This window comes from Dunckerocampus dactyliophorus, chromosome 13, assembly GCF_027744805.1.
Source record: "Dunckerocampus dactyliophorus isolate RoL2022-P2 chromosome 13, RoL_Ddac_1.1, whole genome shotgun sequence".
Taxonomy (NCBI): Eukaryota; Metazoa; Chordata; class Actinopteri; order Syngnathiformes; family Syngnathidae; genus Dunckerocampus; species Dunckerocampus dactyliophorus.
The window spans coordinates 4472257-4497970 of record NC_072831.1 but is presented as its reverse complement, the minus strand read 5'-3'; the positions used below and the strand labels follow the sequence as shown (position 1 = coordinate 4497970).

The following is a 25714-nucleotide window of genomic DNA, read 5'->3' as shown; positions in this document are numbered from 1 at the left end:
TTTTGTTTTATGAAATTATTGATGGCATACTGTATGCTTCTCTCTGACTGCTTGCTTGTTGGTGACATTTGTCCATTTAAGCGCTCGTGCTTTGAATTGTCTTCTAGATGGATAGACACGCATTACCAGAGCAACACAAATGCAAATGCCGGGTTTAAAAAGTTAACTGTTGTAAAAATGCTGCATGTTTGTCACACTTAAATGTTTCAGATCATCAAACAAATTTAAATATTAGTCAATGACAACACAACCTAACACAAAATGCAGTTTTTAAATGAAACCAAAGCTACATGGCCCTGTGTTTTGGATCATTGTCCTGCCGCAGAACCCAAGTTGGTTTCAGCTTGAGGTCACCAAAAGATGGCCGGACATTCTCCTTCAGGATTTTTTGGTAGACAGCAGAATTCACGGTTCCATTTATCACAGCAAGTCTTCCAGGTCTTGAAGCAGCAAAACACCCCCAAACCATCACACTACCGCCACAATATTTTACTGTTGGTATGATGTTCTTTTTCTGAATGTGGCGTTAGTTTTACATCAGGTGTAATGGGACACACACCTTCCAAAAAAAGTTCAACTTTTGTCTCGTCAGACCACAGAGTATTTTCCCAGAGGTCTTGGGGATCATCGAGATGTTTTCTGGCAAAATTGAGACAATTTGACAATGTTATTTTTGTTCAACGGTGGTTTTGGTCTTGGAACTCTGCCATGCAGGCCGTTTTTTTCCAGTGTCCTTCTTATGGTGGAGTCATGAACATTGAACTTAACTGAGGCAAGTGAGGCCTGCAGTTCTTTGGATGTTGTCGTGGGATCTTTTGTGACCTCTTGGATGAGTCATCACAGCGCTCTTGGGGTCATTTTGGTTGGTCGGCCACTCCTGGGAAGGTTCTCCACCGTTTAATGTTTTGGCAATTTGTGGATAATGGCTCTCACTGTGGTTTGCCAGAGTCCTTAAGCTTTAGAAACGACTTTATAACCTTTTGCACCCTGGCAATCACTTTTTCACGCCGGGCCAAGTAGGTTTCGATTTTTTTTTACCTCGCTTATTAATAAAAAGTTCTGTTTAAAAACTGAATTTTGTGTTCAGTTGTGTTGTCATTGACTAATATTTAAATTTGTTTGATGATCTGAAATAACAAGTGTGACACTTTCACACCACTGGATATATAAGCATATATACTGTATATATATCAAAAATAACATTTTTAAACAAAAAAACTCAAATAATAATAACAAAATAATAAAATAAAATAAAACAAAATGTTGCCATTGTGTTGCAGAAGAAGGTTAAATAAGACCAGTGCATCCTTACAACTGTCCCGTCCTGGCTAGAGCTCCTGGAGCTAAAACGCAGATATAGTCAAGCACCAAAAGCAGGAAAGCAAACAGACAAGACAAACAGACGTCAAGCAAGCTAGCAGGGGGTGGAGGAGGAAGGGTGGAGGAAGGAGAGACGGGGGCCGTAACATGACTTTGGCGCCACTCACCACTGGACCGGGTCTGCCGTCTAACCCATGAGCCCCCTGGATAGCGTTGTACGCAGTTAGAGCAGAAGTGATGGGGAGATGGAAGGAAGGTGGGGTGGGGAATCACATTGGGGGGGTGGTGGGGGTGAGTGAAGCTGTGACTCAAGTGACTTCAACAACACATTCAGGTGGTGATCACATCAGGTGTCATGGAGATAAAGGTGCTGCTGGTGCTTGTAGGTGAGTCACAGGAAGTGTCAGTAACAGGTATATACCAGGGGTACGTATGTCACAGTACCCATACCAGGGGTAGAATCAGTACTGGGATGATACTCGCGTGATAAGATCGATATTTTTCAGCTGTCTTCAATACTGTGTAGTATTCTATAATGGTCACTAGGTGTCAGTCACGTTGCTGTCATGTCCGGCGAGACACACAAGAATCAGACGTGATTGCAACGGGCACAATAATCCCCAACTGTTGCGGCCATGACCCACGCCAATCTAAAACTGAACTCTGAACCCTTGACGTCACGACTATAGGGGTGTTATTTCATGTCTAGAGGCTCTAATGATGTTTAAAAATTGCCTATTTTTAGACAAAAACACCACAAATGTGCAGGGATCCACTGTATGTTTTTGTGGGTGGTTGACAAATATATAGTTTGTTGACTAGTTCAACAAATTAAAAGGGAAAATCAAAAATCATTCAATGACCTTGGAAAAGTGGTACCAGCGTTACCATCTGCAATACTGGTTCGGACTTACGTACTTACTTGGGATTGGATTGATACCACAGTTTGCTTTACGAGTCTACCCCTGGTATGTACTGGATATATCTGTAAATATCAGTAATATGTGAAAACTGTCACTTTCCATTTTGATGGATGTGGAATAAGACTGTAAAAGCACTAATTGAAAAGTTTTTAGATCAGGGGGTCCAAACCTTTTCCAGTGAGGGCCGCTTACGGTGCCACTCTGATATATTTTGTGCATTTAATTTGATAATACCAATCCAATGTAGGTCAATATTATCATCAATACTATCATTTCTAATAATACATCTCAGTAATAATGAATTCATTTTCATTTTACAATATGCAGGGCGCCAATGAAAAAGGAGCTTCTGCCTCAAATGACCCTTGAGGCGCACTTTGGACACCCCTGTTTTAGATCAATTGTAGAAACCCCAAAGAAACTGCATGCAAAACACAGGACTTTAACTGAGTGTATAGAAAGGAGCGAGAAAAGAAATCCAAATGCACCATTTGATTCAAGTATCCCAATATGAAACGGCCCAAACAGGATGTGATTTAAAATGACAGATAATAAAAAATAGGTTTAAACAGTTTGATATACAGTTGCACTGAACATTGTTCAACCCTCACTGTAAATGATATTCATGTGGCAATAAACCAACATTTAAAACAACATTTAAATAGCTCATCACTACAAATGGTAATTAGATTTTACAAAAATAATAATTATAAATACATTATATTTAATGATATCACCACTTTGAATTTTGTGGCTTCACTCTATGATGGGTTTTCAAAAATATATATTATTCAAAAATATATTATTTAATAAATCATGCTTTTTTTGTGGTTGACTACGGTCAATTATTAGTAAAAAAAAATGCATCTTTAAGCAAATTTTACGTTTCTTTTCCCCTAAATGAAGCATTTTCAAGCATAAAAATGACTAAATGAAGTAAAATACACACATAAGGCATTCAGAAGACGCATTCAAAGACATGTAGTAGTCTACACTGGTCACTAGGTGTCAGGAATGTTACTGTAACGTTCGGTGAGACACACAAGTACCAGTCGCCGGAATAACAGGCTCTTTTGAATGTTTGAATGACCTCACACCAGGTACAAAAATTCGTTAACAGGGGCTACTGTTGCGCCGAAAACTCAACTCTGAACCCCCAACGTCACTTCTTGTCAGCCCCCCCACTCAGCTCCCCTCGGGATCACATTTACAGCAACACACACAAGCACGAGTCTTATTTATGTCTTATTTTCTCTTCTTATGTCTACTGTATCGGGTAATAGAAGTGTAAAACGTGATCATAGGGGTGTTATTTCATATCTAAAAAGCTCTAATTATGTTAAAAAGCACATTTAGAAGGTCATAAACAGGTTTTCTATGCTCTAACTGCGATGATATTCAATTTAGAAATAAGGAATCCTACTTCACGGAAATTCACTTATCAATTAACCGCCATAAAGGAGGGATTACTGTGATTAGTTTGTGTATTTAAAAAAATAAATGTATTCATGAGTGCAAGTGTACACCTCCTCCATGCAACAACCTACTCATTTGTGATTACATAAAAGTCCAAATTCAGCTTGTTCACAAACTTAAACGACTCAAAAAAGAAGTGGCAAACTCGCTTTGCACTTACAGGCAGTCCAAGATGGCCTCTGTCTCCTTTGTCACCCTTCTGACCCGTTGCTCCCTTTTCTCCCCTGAAACCGATGCCAGGTTCTCCCTGAGAATATTCAAACAGAACAGTTACTGTATGTGTCTGCAGTTGTTTTTACAGGACTATTTACATTGTAGATTCTCAAAACTACGAACGAACATGCGTGGAATTATATACTGAACAAGAAAGTGTGAAATAACTCTGATAATGTCTTGTATTTTTGGTCTCTCAAAGTAGCCACTTTGCTTTTTTGATAGAGCTGCAAACCCTTGGTGTTCTCTCAATGAGCTTCACGAGGTAGTCGACTGAAAAGGTTTTCACGTCACAGGTGTGCCTTGTCAGGGTTACTTTGTGGAATTTCTTGCCTTATTAATGGGGCTGGGACCATCGGTTGTGTTGTGCAGAAGACAGGTTGATACACAGTCGACAGCCCTACTGGACAACTGTTGGAATTCATACTACGGCAAGTCAATCAGCTAAGTAAAGACACACGCGTGGCCATCACTACTTTAAGAAATGAAGGTCAGTCAGCCTGGAAAATTGCAAAAACTTTGAATGTGCCCAAAAACCATCATGCACTACAACGAAACTGGCTCACACGAGGACCGCCCCAGGAAAGGAAGACCAAGAGGCACCTCTGCTGCTGGGGATACATTTATCCGAGTCACCAGCCTGAGAAATCACAAGTTAACAGCAGCTGGGATTCGAGACCAGATGAATGCCACGCAGAGCTCTCGTACAGCAGACACATCTCTAGAACAACTGTGAAGAGGAGATTGTGCAAATCAGGTCTTCATGGTCAAATAGCTGCTCGGAAACCACTGCTAAGGAGAGGCAAGAAGCAGAAGAGATTTGTTTGGGCCAAGAAACGCAAGGAATGGACATTAGACCAATGGAAATCTGTGCTTTGGTCTGATCAGTACAAATTTGAGATCTTTGGCTCCAACCGCTGTGTCTTTGTCCAATGCAGAAAAGGTGAACGGATGGATTCTACATGCCTCTTTCCCACCGTGAAGCATGGAGGAGGAGGGGTGATAGTGTGGGGGTGCTTTGCTGGTGACTCTGTTGGGGATTTATTCCAAACTGAAGGCATACTGAAGCAGCACGGCTACCACAGCATCCTGCAGCGACGTGCCATCCCAACTGGTTTGCGTTTAGTTGCAACATCATTCAAAGTATTTTTCAACAGGACAGTGACTCTAAACACCTCCAGGCTTTGTAAGGGCTATTTGACCAAGACGGAGAATGATGCAGTGCTGCGCCAGATGACCTGGACTCCACAGTCACCGGTCCTGAACCCAGTGGAGACGGTTTGGGGCGAGCTGGACCGCAGAGTGAAGGCAAAAGCGCCAACAAGTGCTAAGCATCTCTGGGAGGTCCTTCAAGACTGCTGGAAAACCATTTCATGTGATCACCTCCTGAAGCTCATTAAGTGTGTGCAAAGCAGTAATTGGAGCTAAGGGAGGCTACTTTGAAGAAACGAGAATGTAAGACATGTTTTCAGTTATTTCACACAAGTACATACATTAATTCCACATGAAAATGCATTGAATGATCTTATGGAATAAATTACAATATATAACACACACCTTTGGCCCTGAAGGTCCTTGTGATCCCTAAAAAACAAAATATATACACAAATAAATGACACACACGCACATATCCAACATATTCATGTACAGTTGTAGACAGCCAATGAATTAAAATCCTTTTGTGCGTGAAAAACATCTGTGGGAAGATTCTCTCCATGTTTTTTCATTCACTGTACGTGACACCCGCATTAGCATTGTTTTTCATTCAACTTCGGGATTTTTTGTTGTTGTTTTTTTTACATAAGATCAGGATAAATAATAAATAATGATGCTGCGAAACTTGGAATTATTAGATGAGACAGTATATACATGTGCTCCCCGCACATTCGTGGATTTTTGGTCCAAAAAATATGGATTTTTTTTTTTTCCTCTCTTAAAATAGGCTTTTTTTCTGCAAAAAACACATCTTTCACCCTAAGTGGGTAATAGTTTATAAATACTGTAGGTGATCATACAGGTAATATGCTCAGCATACAGGTACCACTGTTAAAAAAGCCCACAATTTCTACACGTTTATGCCTTCATGAACGCACCATAGTTGTGTGCTGTGACTGGTTACAACAAACTTTACCAGGAAAGGTAGGTAGGGTTGGCGCGAGTGTGTCAAAACTATTTTTTACCGGCTTATGAACTACTCATGGATGTGCTGGTAGCCTTGGTGCCTAACACCCGGGAAAAGCTACTGTTCTTTATGCAGTATTTGGGTAATCACAAGCAACCGTCACCAACTAGTTGATTGCGATCCACCCGTGAAGGGTCAACAATATTTGACTACTTTCCGCTAATGTTGCTTCTCTTACAGACGTGTTTACTGATTCGCTGATTTGTTCAATCGTGTGTCACTCAAGTACGTGTGCTGTGTGCTGCACAGGTTATACGCTACATTTAGCGGAAGGAGCCAGCTTGGCTAGCGGTCAATGTGGCAGCGGGGTGCCGAAAAAGAGTCATTTTCAACATGAGTTGACAAGGAGCGTCTGTGTGACTGCTCGGACACCTGCTGCACCTGCATTTTCCGTGCCAAGAATGAATGTTCATGTACTTTTGGACATTTTGCTTCGACTGTATGTTCCATATTTGCATGTCACGTAGCACATTTCGGGTGAAAGAGGGTGTTGTATTTGCAGCGGTTTTTAAAGAATATTATTAGGCATTGCAGATCTTTACTTTTCGTCCGACATGAAATTAGATCTTGGCCTAAAAAAGGTGGTGAAAAGTGATGAATAAAACATTTGACTCACTGCTGGGCCAACTGGTCCTGGGGGACCTGGAGGACCGTAGAGCTAAAACAAAAACACACAAAAAACACAAGGTTGTGATTGATTAAATAGCTTTCTTTAAAAAATATCACTGATGCAAAATATTGTGCTCAAACAAAACGTACCATCTCTGACCTTCCTCCTTCCCCTGGTTCGCCCTTTGTCCCCTGGGAAGGAAGGTAAGGGAAGAGACACAAGAGCCGAAAGATGAAAATACAGCAAACCAATGCACACTGTGCATGGGCCAACACGCCACGACACAAGTGACAAAATAATACAAAATGCCACTGCATTCAGAAAAATTCAGCCTGAGGGGCACCATTGCATACCATTGTGCCAGGTAATCCAATAGGGCCAGGGGACCCTGTAGCCCCCTTTTCACCAGTAGGGCCATCTAAACCCTACAGAACAAGGAAGGGGAGATAGGGATGATGATTGAGCATTTCAATTCAGGGATTGATGTGTTGCTCTTTGGAAGGGAAGGGAATGGAATTATGCCACAGTATTTTAGTGTGCATCTAAAAAGGTAAAAAAAACCCACAAAAATATATACGGTAGTGATGAGCTTAAAACACAAATACAGTGGAACTTCAGTTAGCGTGTTTTATAATTAATGTCAAAACTTTACGCCAAAAGTTTGCCTCGGTTTGCCTACATTTTCCGGTTAGTGTACAATTATAGCACGCGTTGTGTCGTGTTATTAATACGCTGCGTGAGTCCAACTGTGTTCTTCATGTATTTTTATCACTAAACATCCTTTTAGCATCCTTAGCTTGCTAACAACATGTCACTACGCAATTTGTTGCGGAAACGCCATAGGTTCTACGCAGATTCGCTAATTTGTGCATCTGTGACGTCCCGTGTTGTAGTATTTATTTATTTATTTAATGTATGAACATAAATGGTTAATAACCATACTTCAACGTATACATCAGGGGTCACCAGCTACTTTTAGAAAATGAAAATGGCCACAAGCTACTCATTTTTGTAGAAATGATTCTCATAGCTTATTTCAACCCAAACAAAGCGAATATGCTTGTTTTACCAGAACATGAACAAAATGCTGGCATCCACAACTCACATTTTATGTTTCACAATACTTTTCTTTCTAGTGTTCTCACATTATTAACTGAAAACCTGAATGAAAAGCAGGCCTGCGGGCGCCTCATGTGGTCGTGGGGGGCTACCTGGTGCCCGTGGGCACCACGCTGGTGACCCCTGATCTACATAATATATTAGGTGGTTATTTTATTAGTGGATCTTATTAAAAGACTTTGCTATCGTCTTTATTCACCAAGCGTGACCCTACATAAAAATCAAGGCGATGCATGTAGCGCATGCGCAGATACGCCACAGACGTAAACATTATATCTGGTCAATATATAGAATATAGATAAATAAATACAAATACAATAAACAATATTAAGCAAAACATAAAGCGTAAACAACCATGCCTTTACGCTCTGTAAGTGCCGTAAAATAAATGGACGGATGACGTAGATTACACATGCCTAACATGTGACTGACGAAAAATAGGCCGACTGGATGTAGACGCGTACTGCACATGCGTAGAGCCAGTTGCGTTTCCGGTACGGATAGCGCGGTGACAACCGGAACCGGAAGCCACTATGATGTCCTCATGGTTGACTCACACATTTTTACAGTTGATTAACATTTTAGGATTGCTGTTACCTGCACTGAAGACGTGACTGTTCCCAAACACAAGATGTGGAAGCGAGATCAACACCTTCCTCTTCAACACCCCCTTCCTGTTTTGCCGTGAGTTATTTGTTGACTTCAACAGTGTTTTTCACCTTCTTTATCAAAATGCTGGCACTTGCAACTTTCTTTCGCTCAATTTTGGGTTATTGAGGTAAGAAACACTATTGAATTCAAGAAATAACTCATGGCAAAACAGGAAGGTGGTGTTCAAGAGTTTACATGATTCTTATGGAGAAATTTGATAGCGTACATTTCAATTAGAGTCAGACCTTCTGGAACGAATTAATGACACTAACCATTGAGGGTGTCTCGAGACCTCGCGAGATTTCTCGTTCAGAAAAAAACATTGTCTCATGGGCACGAGGCCTGGGATGATAAGAAATTCATTCATTTATCACACAATAAATGAAAATGAAGCTGATGATTTTGCCGGCCTCAGTGTATTTGTCTGTTTTCCTCACCTCCGCATTTCCAAACAGGCAGGAAGAGGGTTCGCTCTGTGCACAGACTTCAGCACCTTGGTGCGTTTGTTCCATAGAACAGCGGTATGAACAGAGTGAGCCCTTTTGTCAGTCTCTATACAGTCTTTTTGTCTCAGTGGGTGGAGGCGGGGCTGCTAGCATACGCACAGTGTGCAGAAGAGTGTAATTATATTAGTAGATTGCAATATATTGTCATATATTTTTAATATTTTTTCATTGTACTTTTCTTAAAAGGAATTTTTAAATCTTGTCTTGTCTCGTTCTCGGCGACCCAATCTCGTGTATCATCTCGTCTCGAGAGTGTCTCATGACACCCCTACTAACCACGGTTCCACTGTTCTGATAATATGAGCCTATGAAAGTATCACTGATATACCTAAAGCGGGCAATGGAAATATACTTTATCCAAATTTCTGAATAGGTTTATCTCATCAGTGACATTTTACTTATGGACGCAATGCTGCCCACAAACAAGCAAAATAGGATCCATTGCAAAACACATAACCAGTGTTTAAAGGAACACTGCACTGTTTTTGGGAATTTTGCCCATCGTCCACAATCACACACATCCTTCCCTTTTCTGTGCCTTCTATTTGGGATGCACCTATTCTCCTGAAAAAAAAAACCAAAAACCTCCAACAACATTCTATATTCATGCTGTAACCGTGGAGTAACCGGCACATTCACCATAACATGTAATGCTTTGTACAGTATTTAGCTCATTTTAAGCATTCCTGGAACGTCTTTCCTGGGCACGTTGATTTCACAGACCACTTAGCAACTAATGCTACTTCCGTCAACAACAACAGCATAGAGAGCGTGCTTTGCGTTTGCTACAACTAATCATGACAGACTTTGTGAGAGCCACCGCTGTCTTTTTGAGCCTGAATATACGGCTTTGTGTATCTGGCTAGGAGGACACCGCTCCAAGAGACTGCATCACAACCAACAAAAAATTGTTAGCACTATCAAACCCTGCAGTGGAAGAAACTTTTGTCCACCTACCCAGAATTAACTGGAAAAGACGCCCCAGGCTAGCTGGACCAGACGGACAACTGTCCATCGAGTAAGTCACCATGACTTGGATTCTGATACATGGAGCACAGAGTGCTTGATATCACAGCTGTACTGTATACACTGTCCAACTGGCCATGTCACTAAGCCAGAAAAGTAGTTCCTCAGTGTTAGCTCCTACAATAACAATGTCGCTTTGTGAATATGAAGGTCATGTCATGTAAACGGAGCGTTGTTGACGGGTTGAGATGTTTTTTTAGAGGTAGAATAAGTAAATCCCAATTAAAGTTCTCAGTTAAAAAAACTGCCAACATGAGGCGGATATCTAGGACACAGAAACGGGAAAGACGTGTGCTTTTGTTTCACATAGGGATTGTGGATGATGAGCAAAATTTTAAAAAAAGTGAAGTTTTCCTTTAATTATGTGGGAAAATGAGTCATGTATTGCACAATAGAAGTGTAACGGTACACAACAATCACGATTCGGTACGTACCTTGCTTTTAAAGTGTGGTTCATTTTGGGCACGGTAAAGGAGCAAAATGCAAAACAAAAAACTGTTGAGCTTTTGTGTCAACAGATTTTATGAATATTAAAGTGAACATAAAAAGACTAAGGTAATTCTCCAATTTGAACAAAAATGCGACTACAGTGCATCCCAGCACATTCACGACTCTGCATTCTCATTTTTTTTTACTTTTTCTCCCAAAATTGGCAGATTATTCTGCAGAAAACACATCTCATTCACCATAAATTAGTAATAATGTATAAACACTGTACATAATACATAATACACGTTAAATGCATAGCATACATCCACTGCTGTTAAAAAAGACCACTATTTTGACATGCGCATATCTTTATGCTGCACTGATAATGTGTTTCATTAAGTGTTGCGATTTCAGATTTTTTTCGCCGGTCCTTGAACGCACCAAAGTTGCTGTGACACGCAAAAGTGAAAACGTAATATACTGTGTAACTTCTAAACCGTGACTCCCATTCCATGTGTCCATGGATCATCTTACGATATCATTCGTTAGTAGTGAGTGGCTAACTTTTAACACTTTAAATGTGTTTAATAAGTTTGTGAGGCATGTTGAAGAGAGAGAGGGAGGGTTCTGAATCTAATCTAATAATTGGCAAAGATGCTAAAACCAATCCAATGCATGTGAAAACATCAACATCTTAGCTTGTGCTATAGGTGACAAAGCAAATGAGTGTAATATCTAATAATATATCACATTCAAAATGAATTAATTGAATTTTTTTGACAATGTCGGGGACTGATAAAAAACAAGCTGGGATCCGAAAATACAAAAGTCACAAAATGTGTACTGTATGGGAAATCAGTATGCCTCTGCACAAAAACCAAAGCTCCTTTCCGAAAAATATAATTACAAAGACACATAGCGTTACACCCCTATTACAAAACCATGTGCAACACAGACCTTTACATGGGGCAATAATGGGATCTAAAGCCATAAACCTAAAACTAGTGGGGTCTCTTACGAGCTGGTGAGCTTCTATGATGTGACTCCATGTGACTCCGAGGACAGCATTTGCAGTGGATGGTTTGCAGTTAGAATAAATCACTCACCGGTGATCCAGAAGGACCCATGTCTCCCTTGTCTCCCTTGGGTCCGGGGAAACCCATGACACCACCCTCTCCTCTGGGACCCTCAGGGCCAAATGGGCCTGGAGGACCAGGCTCCCCAGGCTTTCCTCTCGGCCCCTGAAGAGGTTTTTACATTTTTAATGATTTAAAAATAATATATTCATGAATGCCATAACAAAAGAAAATCTTAATTTATGACTTACTTTTTCCCCATCCAGGCCTGGAGGACCTGGAAGGCCAACTTCGCCCTGAGAAAATACCAGAAGGAAATTAGCAACAAAGCAAACGAAGCAAAGATACCAACTACAGTGGAACCTCGGTTTTCATCAGTAATTCATTCCAAAAGTTCGAAACATAAAAAAACAAGAGCATTTTTTTTACATAGTAAATCATATAAATCCAATATTGCAGACACCCAATAATAAAAAAAAAAAAAGTTTATAGAGAATAATCAGTTTTACATGCAGAAAACAATGTAAAATAATCATGAATGATGAATCCTGGTGAGACGGAATTCAATAGTGTTTCGGGTCGCACAAAAATGCACAGGTAAGGTGCTTTGTTTGGGCACGCAAACGATGCAAGTGGACTAGTTTGTCACACGCAGCGTATGAAAACAGGCAAAATTGTAGAGAAGATTTTCAGTGGGGCATAAGAAAACCGTGGTTTCCCTGTATTACCGAAATCAAGTTCCTGCTCATTTGTTTGGGGACGAAAGGTACCCAGAAACTTTGGGTTTGCAGTGCTGAACATGTCTAATTGGGCGACTACGTTGAACATTTTAGCTCAACGGCTACATTTGAAGAATCTCTAGCTGTTTGCATACTCGCTACTAGAGACAGGAATCAAAAACGAGAAACGATTCCCAGTGTTTCAATTCCTTGGTGTCAAGTGCCAATGCCAGCGGTTCCTTTATGGAGTTCAGTGGTTGCTAATGGCGTCACCAGTGCAGCCAGTCGGAAGCATGACCCCCTGAGCAGCACAAACACTCAAATGTTGGATTACATATCACGAGAAAGGATGACAACAGGGCAACGTGCAGTACTTGCAAAATGGGTATTTCAGCAAAGGGAGGAAAGACTAGCAATATGCGGAAACGTTTGAATGATTGAGGTGTTTTCATTTCGCATTTCCAGTCGCCCTGGACATCGAGTTGAAAGCACGGGCTAGCGCTTACGAGGGATTGCTGTAAATGTATAATTCTGACGCTGTGTAAATTACAGAAAATCCAAAACCACTTGAAACTTGTACACCCAATTCTTAAAAGATTGGTGAAGATGTATGTGGTATTATCATCCCATCCTGGAAAAAGAACGGAAGGCTCAAAATATTTTAATGATGGGTGATGACTGTATGGAAACTTCTTACTGGACCTGGATATAACCATTGTTATTTATTCTTTTTCAAATATGCCTTACCTTTGCCCCGTTGAGCCCTGGTGTCCCTGGAGGTCCAGGTAATCCAGGCGGGCCCTAAGAGTCAGACAGATTATGCCATTTAGTATCATTTTACATGAGGTGGTTTTTTCCGCCCCACAACGTGCGACTGCAGTTCTTACCATCAGAGGTATGTTGCGAATATCCTGTATGGAAGATAGAATTCTAATGAGTTTATTTCAAATTCTAAGTATGACAGTATTTTATCTTATCATTCCTTTTTTGTAAAATAAAAATAAAAAAAGAGTACTGTACATTTTCATTATTGTGGATTTCAGCCTTTCCTGGCTCACCAGTTGGACCAGGGGGGCCCTACACCATAGAAATAATATACATTTCATCAGAGAGTGACGTATTGATACCAAAGTAGACATTTTTGCTGGCTTGAAGTCTTTCAGTCACTACTCACCCTTGGTCCAACGGGGCCTTCAGGACCTGCTTCACCCTAGTGGGTAAACAAAAGGTAAATCATAGAATGGCCACTTTTTGGCTCATCAATTTCTCTCTCTCTTGTTTTTTTAAATGATCTCACCTCTTCTCCTTGATCACCTTTGTTACCCTGTAAGAAATGCATCTGTTAGTTTTATCTAAAATACGCTCTGTATTCAATATATTTTATTACCTTAGGTCCCATTCCGCCCGGTAGTCCTGGTGGGCCAGGTTCTCCTTTAATTCCAAGCGCTGAAATAATACACTCCCCCTTTTCTCCCTGTGAAAAAATTACATTTTAAATCAAGACAACCCATACTATACGACGTGTCTCCCAGTATTTCAGTATTATCTCCCAGTCGTATGTAGGTGTTGTGCAACTCTGATTGTGCTAAGTGAGTGTGTGTACTGTCAAGACTTCTGAGAAGCAATTAGACCAACAATGCACTAAGCTATTAGGCTGAATCAAAAAGTGCAATAATAGCTAACACTTGCAATTCTCTACCAAACCGCTAGGGGCCACATTTCTTGTTGACTAGCTATTTAGTAGCTTCCTGTGTAGCAGTCGTGAACAATGACGGCTGAAGCCACATGCAGACGGTCGATACAATTATCAGTGCATAAAAACGCGCCACGTTTCATTGTCGAGAACGGTAACAGCACTGTAACGTTTGAAATGGTAATTTATTCGATTACACATAACTGGAAAACAATAATGGTGTTAGCAACCGCAGTAGTCCAAACGCTCTAAATGAAAGTCATGTGGAATTGGAATGGTGGCCACTTTGGTGTTTGTTTTATGTATTAATAACATCGAAAGAGGACACTTTCCTCAGACAGTTAGAAGACAAACACAAACATGAACAGATATCTGCTGACATTCAGTGACTGGGGAAAAATGATTGGAGCAAAACCACACAAATGGGATTGGGATGCTTTTTCCATGCCAAGCCTACCCTGTAGCCCCTCTTGCCAGGGATACCAGGGATACCAGGGGTGCCAGCCTGGCCCTTTGCATTGAAAGACAAACAACTATGACTAACTAGAACAAATGCGGCTCTGTCGCTGAATACAAGTTCAATACTAACATTACCTTTGACCCAGGAGATCCTGGGAAGCCTGGTTCTCCCTTCACAGCAGAGACGCCATAAAGGTCAAACATTACAAAGACAGGAAAGGAAGGAAGATCAATAAAAGTAATGACGTTTAACAGCATAAAAGTCAGACAATACAGACAAAAGAGGGAAAAAAGACATCTTAATACAGTGGAACTTGTTTAAGTCGATGCCACTCGGCCGGGCTGACTCATGTCGACATAAGCGGTTGTCAACAGAACTGAAACCAAAACTCATTTACTTGTGACTTTCACCAGAGACATAAGGAGAATCGGATAGGTGTCAATACATAACGGCACCGGTGGTGAGGTAAACCGGAATCCCTAGACAAGATGTCGGTGCCTTGTTTCAGTGCTAAATTAATAGTTATTATTAATGAATAGTTACTATTATACACTGGTTTATAAGCCGCACGTGTCCACGTCATAAGTGGCATACTGTGGCGGCAGGAGCCAACCATGAGCTGTGGAAAAACTCACGACAAGCCCATCGGAAATTGCAGGAGGTCATTATTCAATATAACAGTCCGACCCACTGTGTCATCTTACACACATTAAACTCATTACACAGCAGCTTAACACTTGAAAGTATACATTACATGTACCAATACGAGTTTAAAGTAAGAAACAGCAGCTATTTCAATATCTACCCATAATGCATCGCTGCCAGAAGAGCAGTTCATTGGAGGACAAGCAATATAGATGAATGGTGCTGCAGTGCTGCTTCTGTCCACTAGAGAGAGCCAAAGGAGCCCGGAGGAGACAGCGCAAAGGGAGGCTGACGTCATTGCAGCGCCCCAATGAATGCATTGCTCAGACGCAATGCTTTATGGGAAACTTTAAAATGTTGGGATTTTTTCATGTTAAACTTGTATTGGTACATGTTTGCATATTTCTGAGATATACTTTTGTAGTGTTTGCCGTGTGATGAATTTAGCGTTGTTGTCAGTAAGATGACACCGTAAGTCAGACTGTTATGTTGTTATAAGATCTCCTGCAATTTCCAGTGGGTTGACAAGCTCATTGTGAGTGCACTGATAGCTCGTGATTGGCTCCTGGAAGAGAAAGAGCTACCGTTTCCTCACTGACTCGGTAGCGGCACAGTATTTAAACAATCAGTAGTAATTCTGAAGTAAAGGAGATTCGAATTTAGCCATTGATTAGCCTTGTATAAGTCGCAGTGTTCATAGTTTAAGAACAAGTCGTGTTATATTTTCCGTTGCTTACAGCTTAGTGATCATGATGAAATTCATACTGCAACGCATGTCGACATAAACAAAGTCATTTTTCAAAAGACCCCTTTGGATCTCACATTTTATGTCGACAGTCACGTTGAAAAGGCACTTTTTAGCAAAAAGATGTACCAGGACTTGATGAGTTCGTCGATGGAGACAGGTTGTCGACATAAACGGCGCCGACTTAAACGGGTTCCGCTATGATTAAGGAAAGCAATTTGTTGCATGTCGATGTAAAAGACAGATTTATCTGACATACATATAAATATTATTATATATATATATATATTATTATTATATATATTATATTATACATATATATATATATATATATATATATATATATATATATATATATATATATATATATATATATATATATATATAAACAGTTAAATATCCACAACTACTTCAATGGCAAAACATTCACATGCTCTGATTTCCACACCACCATTGCGCCATAAAATGTAAAAAAAACAACAACAGCAGAAAGGAAAAAAGCAGCTGCAATTTCGTCAAAATATTAAGAGAAAAAAGTTGTATTCTGATGAGTTGAGTAGCGTTGAAATATGAAAGAAAAATACTTAAAAATAATCAGAATATTATGAGAAACAAAATAAAACAAAGTTGTCATTTTTGTAACATTGGGGGAAAAGTGATAATATTATGATAAAGAATAAAGTCAAAATATTATGGAATAAAGTTATAATTACAAGAAGAACATGCATGTTTTTGGAATGTGGGAGGAAACCGGAGTACCCGGAGAAAACCCACGCACACACGGGGAGAACATACAAACTCCACACAGAAATGCCCAATGGAGAATCGAACCCAGGTCTTCTCGATCTCCTGACTGTTACTGTGTTGGCCAACATGCTAACCACTAGACCACCGTTTGGCCAAAGCTGAAATATATACTGTATATATAAAAATATACTTTTTTGTATATAAGAAAAATAAATAAATAAATAAAATAGTAATTTTTGGAAAATTAGGTTTGGGAAAAATAGTATAAATTCTAAAGTATAATATAAAGTTATGATTATATAGAAAGAAAAAATATATTAATGATATAAAGTTATATTACAAGAATAAAGAACAAATATTTTGGCAATAAAGTTCTAATTACGAAAAGAAAATTTACTAGAAGAGAGTTGAAATATTTGGGGAAAAAAAACTCAAAATTAGGGAAAAAAGAGCAAAGAAGTTGGTATTAATAATGATATTAATCACCTATGTGACAAAGCTGAGATGAGCTGGTAAAGTTGCATCCTTTCATTTTTCACTACGTGGCCCAAATGTTTGGACACCCCCGAGCTACAGAAATGACTTGAGAATTCCCTCCGACTTGTTCCAAGAGGTGGTGGAAGAGTGAACTCCTTCATGAGAATGCATTGTTACCTCCGCCAAGCGTTACGCTTTTGCCGCTGTTTATCTGTCTGTTAGTCGGTGTTTAAAATAAGCTGAACAGTTCTCAGTGGGTTTGGATGAAACGTTTGGGGGTGATCCAAAATCCATGTTCACCCTTATCCCTAAAACTAATTACCTGCGACTGCTGCCACATTTCTCAACCCATTCAAGCCATTCCAACATTAAACTGTTCAACACGTTCAGGACATCCAGGCTACTTGTATTTATACTGGAAAAAAAGTCAACATTTTCCCAAAATTCACACTTTTCCGTAATACTGCTTGCTATTACCTACTACTACTTCCACATTTCTCAACCGATTCACCTCATTCCAACATCAAGTCATTCAACAAAGTCAGGACATTCATGCTATTAGCCACAGCACAAATATTCTCACGTTTTCTTGCGGAACGCAAAATGCCTTTGATCTAAAGAGTTCTAGCTACTTACACATTTCCCAGCCTATTCAGACCGTTCCAACATCGAAGCATTCAACTAATTAAGGACATTCACGGCATTTTCACATACCAAGAATTCCCACTTTTTCTCGACATTCCCATTTTTTGGAACGCAAAATGCCTTTGATCTAAAGAGTTCTAACTACTTCCACATTTCTCAACCGATTCAGACCGTTCCAAAGTGAAAATTCTCAACTCATTCGGGACATTTAGCCTTCCCGGTATATTGCGCTATCATGCTAGGTGTTAGCATGTTAAAGTTAGCATTAGTCATGTTAGCATACTAGCATTTTTAGCCATTTTCATGGGTAGACACATACATAAACACTTAGCACTATCATGTTGGGTGTTAGCATGTTAGCATTGCAAGCATGCTTACATTAGCATAGTAGCATTTTTAGTCACATATATAAACACTTATATATAAGCACTATTATGCTGTGTGGTAGCATGCTCATGTTAGCATTTTATCATTGCTGGCATGCTAACATTAGCAATCTAAATATGTAGATAAAATAAATGTAGGGCTAATATTTATGGTGTAAATCACAATATGGGGGGAACTATGGTGCTTGGCAGAGGTCTGTGCTCTCCGAGTGCTTTTCTAGTTTGCAATTGTGTTCACGATTAGTTCACACAAGTTGCACAAAGATTATGCGCACCAGAAATTTTGATTCAAAAAGTGTCAAAGTGGTTTAAAGAAACTCAGTGAAGATCTCACAACTGTAGTTGTTGGGAAAGTCTGTTGGTGACATTTCTGAACAACAAAAGATTTATGGTCAGACTGAGCTAGTTGTCCACAATGACAAGAAGTACGTTTAGATTAGTCAAGGTGAGGTTTTCAAACCAAAGAACATTGTAGCAACTGTCAAGCACGGTGTGGTAGCATCAGGATCTGGTGTAGTTGAGCTAGCAGTGGCGGTGCTGGTTGTGTACTGCACAAAGTGGATGGAATCATGAAGGACAACTAACGGAATGTCCACCGCTAAGTCAACTCTATTATTTTTCAGGGTAACGCTGCACCATGGAGTCACACTCAGCAAATGTCTAGCTTGTTGATGGCACGTGGACAATGAGGAGGGCTCGATGTGGGAGCCAGGTTTAAAAACAAAGCCTTCATCTGCAGTAGAACAGCAACCCACAACTCTTGAGTCCAAAGGCCAAGTTTTCACAGACTAAGTTTAGTTTTCTAATAGAAAGAACATTAACAACAATTATTTTAAGACAAATTACGAAGTAACAAAATCTTACCTTGATTCCTTGGCCGCCCTGTGGATACAAGTAGAAATAAATTCATTAATACCTGGGAGTGGAGCAACCATCACAAGTGTCCACTAGAGGGAGCAATAACTATTCCAGTCTTAGAGCAGGGGTGTCCATACTTTTTCCGGGCCACATAGTGAAAAATCAAAGGATGCAAGGGACACGTTGATGTTTTGTAAAGCAACACATGTACATATGTTAAGAAGTTATAGATATATATAAAAAAACACATGTACATATGCTAAGAAGTTATAGATATATATATATAAAAAACACATGTACATATGCTAAGAAGTTATAGATATATATTTAAAAAACACATGTACATATGCTAAGAAGTTGTAGATATATATTAAAAAAAACACATGTACATATGCTAAGAAGTTGTAGATATATATAAAAAACACATGTACATATGCTAAGAAGTTATAGATATATATAAAAAACACATGTACATATGCTAAGAAGTTATAGATATATATATATAAAAAACACATGTACATATGTTAAGAAGTTATAGATATATATAAAAAAACACATGTACATATGCTAAGAAGTTATAGATATATATATATAAAAAACACATGTACATATGCTAAGAAGTTATAGATATATATTTAAAAAACACATGTACATATGCTAAGAAGTTATAGATATATATTTAAAAAACACATGTACATATGCTAAGAAGTTGTAGATATATATTAAAAAAACACATGTACATATGCTAAGAAGTTGTAGATATATATAAAAAACACATGTACATATGCTAAGAAGTTATAGATATATATAAAAAAACACATGTACATATGCTAAGAAGTTATAGATATATATATATAAAAAACACATGTACATATGTTAAGAAGTTATAGATATATATAAAAAAACACATGTACATATGCTAAGAAGTTATAGATATATATATATAAAAAACACATGTACATATGCTAAGAAGTTATAGATATATATTTAAAAAACACATGTACATATGCTAAGAAGTTATAGATATATATATAAAAAAACACATGTACATATGCTGAGAAGTTGTAGATATATATTAAAAACACATGTACATATGTTAAGAAGTTATAGATATATATATAAAAAAAACACATGTACATATGCTAAGAAATTATAGATATATATATAAAAAAACACATGTACATATGCTAAGAAGTTGTAGATATATATATAAAAAACACATGTACATATGCTAAGAAGTTGTAGATATATATAAAAAACACATGTACATATGCTAAGAAGTTATAGATATATATTAAAAAAACACATGTACATATGCTAAGAAGTTGTAGATATATATTAAAAAAACACATGTACATATGCTAAGAAGTTGTAGATATATATAAAAAACACATGTACATATGCTAAGAAGTTGTAGATATATATATATAAAAACACATGTAAATATGCTAAGAAGTTGTAGATATATATTTAAAAAACACATGTACATATGCTAAGAAGTTGTAGATATATATAAAAAACACATGTACATATGCTAAGAAGTTGTAGATATATATATAAAAAAACACATGTACATATGCTAAGAAGTTATAGATATATATTAAAAAAACACATGTACATATGCTAAGAAGTTGTAGATATATATAAAAAACACATGTACATATGCTAAGAAGTTATAGATATATATTAAAAAACACATGTACATATGCTAAGAAGTTATAGATATATATATATAAAAAAACACATGTACATATGCTAAGAAGTTATAGATATATATTAAAAAAACACATGTACATATGCTAAGAAGTTGTAGATATATATAAAAAACACATGTACATATGCTAAGAAGTTGTAGATATATATAAAAAACACATGTACATATGCTAAGAAGTTATAGATATATATTAAAAAAACACATGTACATATGCTAAGAAGTTGTAGATATATATAAAAAACACATGTACATATGCTAAGAAGTTATAGATATATATATAAAAACACATGTACATATGCTAAGAAGTTGTAGATATATATAAAAAACACATGTACATATGCTAAGAAGTTATAGATATATATTAAAAAAACACATGTACATATGCTAAGAAGTTGTAGATATATATAAAAAACACATGTACATATGCTAAGAAGTTATAGATATATATATAAAAACACATGTACATATGCTAAGAAGTTATAGATATATATATATAAAACACATGTACATATGCTAAGAAGTTATAGATATATATATATAAAAAACACATGTACATATGTTAAGAAGTTATAGATATATATAAAAAAACACATGTACATATGCTAAGAAGTTATAGATATATATATATAAAAAACACATGTACATATGCTAAGAAGTTATAGATATATATTTAAAAAACACATGTACATATGCTAAGAAGTTATAGATATATATTTAAAAAACACATGTACATATGCTAAGAAGTTGTAGATATATATTAAAAAAACACATGTACATATGCTAAGAAGTTGTAGATATATATAAAAAACACATGTACATATGCTAAGAAGTTATAGATATTATGTAAAAAAACACATGTACATATGCTAAGAAGTTATAGATATATATATATAAAAAACACATGTACATATGTTAAGAAGTTATAGATATATATAAAAAAACACATGTACATATGCTAAGAAGTTATAGATATATATATATATAAAAAACACATGTACATATGCTAAGAAGTTATAGATATATATTTAAAAAACACATGTACATATGCTAAGAAGTTATAGATATATATATAAAAAAACACATGTACATATGCTGAGAAGTTGTAGATATATATTAAAAACACATGTACATATGTTAAGAAGTTATAGATATATATATAAAAAAACACATGTACATATGCTAAGAAGTTATAGATATATATATAAAAAAACACATGTACATATGCTAAGAAGTTGTAGATATATATATAAAAAACACATGTACATATGCTAAGAAGTTGTAGATATATATAAAAAACACATGTACATATGCTAAGAAGTTATAGATATATATTAAAAAAACACATGTACATATGCTAAGAAGTTGTAGATATATATTAAAAAAACACATGTACATATGCTAAGAAGTTGTAGATATATATAAAAAACACATGTACATATGCTAAGAAGTTGTAGATATATATATAAAAAAACACATGTAAATATGCTAAGAAGTTGTAGATATATATTTAAAAAACACATGTACATATGCTAAGAAGTTGTAGATATATATAAAAAACACATGTACATATGCTAAGAAGTTGTAGATATATATATAAAAAACACATGTACATATGCTAAGAAGTTATAGATATATATTAAAAAAACACATGTACATATGCTAAGAAGTTGTAGATATATATAAAAAACACATGTACATATGCTAATAAGTTATAGATATATATATATAAAACACATGTACATATGCTAAGAAGTTATAGATATATATATAAAAAACACATGTACATATGCTAAGAAGTTGTAGATATATATAAAAAAAACTGCATCCCAACTTTGTGACATAGGTGAATAAGCCTATTATTATTAGCACCCAAATATTTCAATTTTCTTCTTTAATCTTCGTAAATTTTCATCTCAGAATATTATGACTTTACTCCCATAATATTCTAACTTTTTCTCCAACCTAATTTTCCAAAAATGACACGTTTATTTTGTTTGTCATAATATTACACCTTAAAAAAAATAACATTTAATATTTGTTATATTTTATAATATAAAAGTCAGAATTATGAGATAAAAATCTTAAATTACGAGATTAAAAGTGATAATTATGCGATCGGAAAGTCATAATTAGGAAATAAAAAGTCAAAATTAGAAAATAAAAAGTCAAAATTATGAGATAAAAAGTGGAAATTACAAGAAAAAAGTTATAATTATGAGATAGGAAATTCATAGTTATGGGATAAAAAGGCAAAATGATGGCATAAAAAGCCCAATTTATGATCTTAAACGTAGAAAATGATGATACAAACTGTGCATGTGCAGAGTGCCATGTGACCAATGCTCCGGTGAAGAAATCTCATAATTATGACTTTTTATCTCATAATTATGACTCACCATTGGGATATTTTTTTTCTGTCAGTGGCGGAAGGCGGCTTCCATATTTTTCAGTATGCGGACCTCGGTGGAAAAAAGTTTGGACCCCCCCTGGTGTAAGCTGTGCGTCGGTCCTTCACCACTAAGCACAGCTAAGCTGTAAACCAGCAAGTCTTTCCATTGAGCAAATGTCAAATCCAGAGATGTTGTAGCAGGTGCTATAGTTACGATTTATGATGAAACTACGTAAAAGGCTAAAGCAGTAGAAATGGTCTTACATTACATTACATTACATTTTGTAAAAGGTGATGGCTGCTTACTCAACCGGAGAACTGCTTAAGAAAAGTACATGAATATAAAGTATTAAGAAATGTAAAGGTGTATACCTTTGGGCCTTCAGGACCTGGTGGGCCAACATCCCCTTGATCGCCCTGGAGGCACACAGACATTTAGGAACCCCACGTTAGTTTTTCTCTAATCAAATGCTAAAATGCATGCATGGGGGATTTGGGAAGCTCACCTTCTGCCCTGGCATACCTGGCTCACCCTGGAGTAAGAAACCAAAGTATATTTGATGGGGTTTTGTGAACATGTTGCTGCAACAAATCCAGTATTGGCAGCCACAGTATGTATTCGGTATACGAGTGGACTCTATGTCGTGCATTTCTGTTTTCAAAGGGGTGAGTCAATAATAGAGTGGGTGTCCAAACTTTTTCCAGCGAGGGCCACGTAGGTGAAAACGGCTATTAGTATGAACTTCGCTTTTTGCTCTTTTTTTTCCAATTTTTGCTGTTTTTTTTAATGTTTCAAATATTTCAACCTTATTCTCAGATAATCTTCAAAATGTTCTTCTTGTAATATTCTGACTTCTGTCATGCCCCGCAGGGCAGGAATTAGCACTTCCTGTCCTGCGCTCTTATTTTGGAATGCTGCACTTCCTGCTGGGGGTAAGATGCAGCCGCCTGACCCGAGTGGAATCGTGTGCAGCTGTTGGCAATTGCAGTTGGGTGGGTTTATAAGCCCGGCGTCGTCACAGGGCCTCTGGCCCACCTAAACGTTCCCCTTCCCTGTTGCTACTGCCCAGGACGACTGACTTTTTCTCATTAGAGGACTTTTTTCTTTTTTCTCTAAATATTTTGACTTTCTTGTAAAATTACTGGATTTGTCCATTTTTGCTGCTTTTTTAAAATATGTTTTCTTGTTAAATTATATTCACAGAATGTGCTGCATGCCAATAAATAACTGCCGCAGGCCGCACTTTGGCTACCCCTGAGGTAGGAGGGATGAATTTACCTTCAATCCTGGTAAAAGCTGTAGATGCAATACATGACATCAATAAATGGTTAGTGTCACATCAACTACCTTTTATTTGATAGAGAAGAAGAAGCTCACCCTGGGGTCTTTTCCTGGTTTTCCTGGTTCACCTGGCTTACCCTGTGGCAAATGATGATTTTATATCAATAAAATATCATTGAAACATCGTTTAGAACAGTGGTTCTCAAGTGGTTTGGCCAACGTTTTCCAAGTCAAATTGTTCACATTTTTTATATTTCATGAAAAGACGGGTCCGTGTGGTGGGTTGCACCGTGTGTTCCATTTGGTTGCACCGCCAGTTAGATGGGCGTCAAGATTCATCCAGTCATCCATTTTCTTCGGTTTATCCGGGTCCGGGTCACAGGGGCAGCAGTCTCAGTAGGGACGTCCAGACTTCCTGGTCCCCGGCTACCTCTTCCCATTCCACCGAGAAGATACCAAGGCATTCCCAGGCCAGGTGTGAGACATAATCCCTCCAGCGTGTCCTAGGTCTGTCCCGGGGCCTTCTCCCAGCTGGGCATGCCCAGAACACCTCACCAGTGAGGCGCCGGGAAGCATCCGGACTAGATGCCCGAGGCTCCTCTCCATGTGAAGGAGCAGCGGCTCTACTCTGAGCTCCTCACCCTATCTCTTAGGGTGAGTCCAGCCAACCTAAGGAGGAAACTCATTTCAGCCGCTTGTATCCGCGATCTTGTTCTTTCAGTCACGACCCAAAGCTCATGACCATAGGGAAGGGTGGCAACGTAGATCGAGCGATAAATTGAGAGCTTTGACCTCCGGCGCAGCTCTCTCTTCACCACAATGGCGGCTGCATTACTGCAGAAGCTGCGCCGAGCCGCCTGTCGACCTCACGCTCCAACCTTCCCTCACTCGTGAACAAGACCCCGAGATACTTGAACTCCTCCACCTGGGGCAGGACCTCATTCCCAACCCTCTGTGCCGAGTCTTATCCCAAAAGCTTCACACTCTGCTGCAAACCGCCCCAGTAAACGCTGAAGGTCACAGCCTGCTGAAGCCACCAAATCTCAAGATCGCCATAGTATACTAACAGCTGGTCTTCTTCTATACTCAGTGGTTGTTGTATGATTGTTTTCTGACCCGCTGCCACTGAAAACGGGTCCAGTTGGGAATCACTGCCTGAGAAGGTCACAGCATACGTTCTTTATGAGCAGTCAGCGCAAGCCCAAATACAACTCAACAACAGGCCTGTCACAACACAGCAGCACCAAATTAGCCTTGTGAGACAGCATATGCTAACATGAATCAAGGCACAAAGTTTTTAAGGCAAACACAACAGCCTCAATGTGGGAATATTTTGGTTTTAAACAAGAACAACAAATCAACAAGATGAGCGCATGAACACCGACGAATCGATATGTCGCGTTTCCTGGAAAGTAGCGATGAG

General features: G+C 37.9%; 1 protein-coding gene across 1 annotated transcript in view; it reads right to left on the bottom strand.

The window, feature by feature from the left end:
- The window catches only part of col13a1 (collagen, type XIII, alpha 1), a 96609-nt gene that overhangs the window by 30153 nt on the left and 40742 nt on the right, over nucleotides 1-25714 (bottom strand). Inside the window, exons 14-34 of the mRNA XM_054795901.1 lie at nucleotides 24388-24429; nucleotides 24289-24306; nucleotides 23516-23542; nucleotides 23382-23426; nucleotides 18913-18930; nucleotides 14538-14573; nucleotides 14401-14454; nucleotides 13638-13724; nucleotides 13548-13574; nucleotides 13425-13460; nucleotides 13271-13327; nucleotides 13138-13161; nucleotides 12998-13051; nucleotides 11783-11827; nucleotides 11562-11696; nucleotides 7078-7149; nucleotides 6874-6915; nucleotides 6731-6772; nucleotides 5490-5516; nucleotides 3880-3966; nucleotides 1488-1523 (exon numbers count right to left, since the gene is read on the bottom strand). Coding sequence (XP_054651876.1) covers nucleotides 1488-1523; nucleotides 3880-3966; nucleotides 5490-5516; nucleotides 6731-6772; nucleotides 6874-6915; nucleotides 7078-7149; nucleotides 11562-11696; nucleotides 11783-11827; nucleotides 12998-13051; nucleotides 13138-13161; nucleotides 13271-13327; nucleotides 13425-13460; nucleotides 13548-13574; nucleotides 13638-13724; nucleotides 14401-14454; nucleotides 14538-14573; nucleotides 18913-18930; nucleotides 23382-23426; nucleotides 23516-23542; nucleotides 24289-24306; nucleotides 24388-24429 — 1011 coding nt within the window. The remainder of the gene's footprint in view (nucleotides 1-1487; nucleotides 1524-3879; nucleotides 3967-5489; nucleotides 5517-6730; nucleotides 6773-6873; nucleotides 6916-7077; nucleotides 7150-11561; nucleotides 11697-11782; nucleotides 11828-12997; nucleotides 13052-13137; nucleotides 13162-13270; nucleotides 13328-13424; nucleotides 13461-13547; nucleotides 13575-13637; nucleotides 13725-14400; nucleotides 14455-14537; nucleotides 14574-18912; nucleotides 18931-23381; nucleotides 23427-23515; nucleotides 23543-24288; nucleotides 24307-24387; nucleotides 24430-25714) is intronic.